This window comes from Amblyomma maculatum, chromosome 8, assembly GCF_055883805.1.
Source record: "Amblyomma maculatum isolate TAMU_Amacu chromosome 8, ASM5588380v1, whole genome shotgun sequence".
In the NCBI taxonomy this organism is placed as follows: Eukaryota; Metazoa; Arthropoda; class Arachnida; order Ixodida; family Ixodidae; genus Amblyomma; species Amblyomma maculatum.
The window spans coordinates 50,341,014-50,344,410 of record NC_139351.1 but is presented as its reverse complement, the minus strand read 5'-3'; the positions used below and the strand labels follow the sequence as shown (position 1 = coordinate 50,344,410).

Below are 3,397 nucleotides of genomic sequence, written 5' to 3'. Positions count from 1 at the left end.
CACTGGTCATCCATTGTTGCACGTGAAATTTCAGTAACTGCTCACTCCAGACCTCTTTACAGCGCAAGATACATTGCTTGAGAGACCTATAATGCTTTACCCACTAATCGCCATATTACTCTCGTCTGCCTTGCACAAAAACTGACGATCTTTATATCCTTAATGAAGCAGCAGGCTTTCCCACGCGCCTCTTCAACTCGGCAGGCATTCATTCCTAAGGCCATGGAGATCGCATTCTTCAACTGGCTCCTTGAAGAACTCAATAACAAGGAAAAGGAGAAGCAGCTGTCAGCGAGCAAACATCGTCACGTGCCGTCACACTGTTCCTAGCTGTATTCTATGTAGATATATAGACGTCGGTGCGTTCCAGTGACTGGGAATATTTTCTAATAAATCCTCATTAAAATACCCCACGTGCCACATGGATAGCCTTCACCGACCGTGTGCAGAAAACGTAACACATCCTTCATCTATAGTGTTATGCGCATAGTTCCTATGATGTTTGGAATTTATTTTCCACATGAAATCTGTACAAAGCACGTGTCACAGTCACGACAAAACAACATTACAATTTTGAAAGTTTCTTTTTCTATATCATCTTCGCCGGACTAGTCCACGACCACTCACGTCACCTCCTGCTGCCGCTCGTATTGCGCTTATCTTCATCGCTGCAGGGACCCCGGCACCCCTGTTTACAAGACCTCCATCGTCACAATTGCGTGTCTCTGCGGTCGCGAACAATGCTCTCCAAGTATGCTTCAAGTAAATAGGCGTATAGCCGTGGCTCGCCAAGATTCTTGGCCTGGTGCAAGGCGTGAAGAGTTTCCTGTAATTCAGAAAACCTTCGTCGTGTACTCTTTTCACTCCCATCTTCTCAGCTACAATTCCAGTGAGAAACACGTCCTCCAGGTAGAGGTAAGGCATCCCAGAGCTGCCGCTCGCTAGCAGTGGGACGCTATCCCCGGACAGGAGGTACGCTGGTCCTGCCAGGAAGTCTGGGTAAGACGTATTACGGTACGCCCTGGCGGACACGTACCACTTGCTCCGGGGGTTTCTTTGCGGGGACCACTTCTGGGCCAACAAGCCCCACAGCGTGCGCTTGACTCCACTCAACGACTGCACACGAGACGCTAGGTCCCACACGTTTAGAAGCATATCGTCGTCAATCTTGAGCAGAAGACTGGCATTAGGACAGTAGACACTCGCCCAGCGAACCATTGTTATTGATTTAAGGGTCAGGTTCCGGTATGAGTCCACGAAGTCAGCCTGTAGAATGTCCCCGTGCTGAGAGTCCTCGTAGACGATGTTACTTTGGTATGGCTTGAGTTTGGGAGTGCCCAATAGAAATACTAGTTTGTATCCACGCTTGCGGGCTGCTTGACCCCACGTACTGCGGATAGCGTTCCGCTGTGCAAAGTTTATAGAGCTAGTCATGACCACAATAAGAACGGAAGTAGTCTTCTCAAAACCTAAGCACAAAGTAGGCTTGTTGAGTACGTATCGGAAGGTGTAGTTATCCACAATGTCCTTCACATGTAATGGCATTGACGAAAACATTGTTCCAGTTTCGGCTGCTGACCTGTCTTCAACTGTGGAGTGCTCACTTCTTGTGGGTTCCACAGATGAAAACCCGTCGCTTCCTTCCGCAAGACCAATAATATCCCAGCGGCGGTTGACGTCAGAGGCATGGAGATACCATAGGAAGACGACGTAAGCGGCGATGCAGGTTGTGATGCAGAGAAGCAACTTCCGTGTAAACTTGCAGGGAATGGTCATCCCTGGCTACTAGACGCACCATCAGGAAGGACCTGCAAAGGCAAAAGGGCAGATAATTGTGATATGATTGATAAATACACTGCAGATCTTGAGCAGTGGCGGACTGAGGCTTGATTACTTTCTTTTCACAATGCACAGAGTGAAACGTATCGCATCTATCGAGCAGCAATGAACATGGACAGTCGACGTAGCATATACCACTACTAAAATTTTAATACCCTTTTTTGTTACCTCAACCAATTTTCATTCTGATCGAGCAAGCGTTGCTTCGCTTTGCTTCCTTATTACTCCTTTGGTTAATAACCTACGGGTCCACTGCGAAAAGTGTAATGTAGTGACTTGTGCACAGTCCATTCAATGATTTCATTGGCAGTAAAATCTTCAAAACAGCTTTTTAGCAGGTCTTGGTACAGCCTCAATTTCTGCCTCCAATGACATTCGCGGCTCACTGTTTTTATGCATTTATTTAGTGCCTCTAAAATGTACAAGCTTTGAAATGTTTCGTCGAAGTAAAATCATTACAGTCGACTTCTTAACTACATATCTGAAAAGCCACTTAGGTCGAATGCGTCGTTATTGCATAGCAGGGCAGGCGAGGCATAGAAGGTGCACGCAAGAGAACAAAAGAATCGCTTTGCATGGCCAAGCAGAAACAGAATTGGGCAGTTGTGCGAACAACAAACACAAAATAAACACAGCAAAGGGATGTAACACAGGACAGGATGATGTTATCAGGCAATCCAAAGCCTCAAACATGGCTTACATTACGAAGACATTTTTACTAATAGACCATGTTCTGTTAACGTGTGTCTGTACCCCCGTGCTCTGGAGCCCTTTTTACATGTATTGAGCATCGCAAGTTTCTCAACGTTTGTGGTGTTTCATGAAACTGTATTATCGATCTCACTTCTGCTTTCAAGGTCAAGGTTTTGAACCTTTAGCTGAAAAACGAAACAATCTAAATATTTGTTAGTCCGAACTTTTTTGCCCATGTACAGTGCATTCAGTTTGGTTTGGTTTTGTGGGATTTAACGACCCAAAGTGACTGAGGCTATGAGAGACGCCGTAGTGGAGGACTCCGGAAATTTTGACCACCCTGGGATCTTTAACGTGCGCTGACATCGCACAGCACACGGACGCCTCTTCGTTTCGCCTCCATCGAAACGCAGTGAATAGAGTTTATTTACATAAGCAGGACCAAAGATAAAATTGGAAACACGCACTCCCATAAGTAAAAGAAGAGAGATTATATTACCATCGGTGGTACAACAATCCGACTTACAAATAAAAGGCAATGAAGGAGCACAAGGTATGCTAGTTGGTCATGGAGTGTAAAGCTGCAAAATCTATAAATGATACCTAAATTCAAGAATGAGCTGTTTTCACTATGGATTCTGTGCAATGGAGCGGGGAATGTTTTGAAAGGATTCAATTCAAACAAACAGGAGCGCACACAAATAAGTATTGTGCATGTTATAATAATAATATATTATTATTATATACATCTATATTATATTACTATATTATTATCATCGTCCATAATAAATCTTATGACCTATTCTGGACTGCCCCAAAATATATTTCTTAAACTGTCGACGGAATTTGTACCACAGGGCGCTAG

General features: G+C 44.7%; 1 protein-coding gene across 1 annotated transcript; it reads right to left on the bottom strand.

Annotated features, from left to right (window-relative positions):
• Positions 1–594: 594 nt before the first annotated feature.
• Positions 595–1,776, bottom strand: LOC146181139 (beta-1,3-galactosyltransferase 5-like). The gene has a single exon (XM_084575714.1). The coding sequence runs from the start codon at positions 1,774–1,776 to the stop codon at positions 595–597; it is 1,182 nt and encodes a 393-aa protein (XP_084431840.1).
• Positions 1,777–3,397: the final 1,621 nt, after the last annotated feature.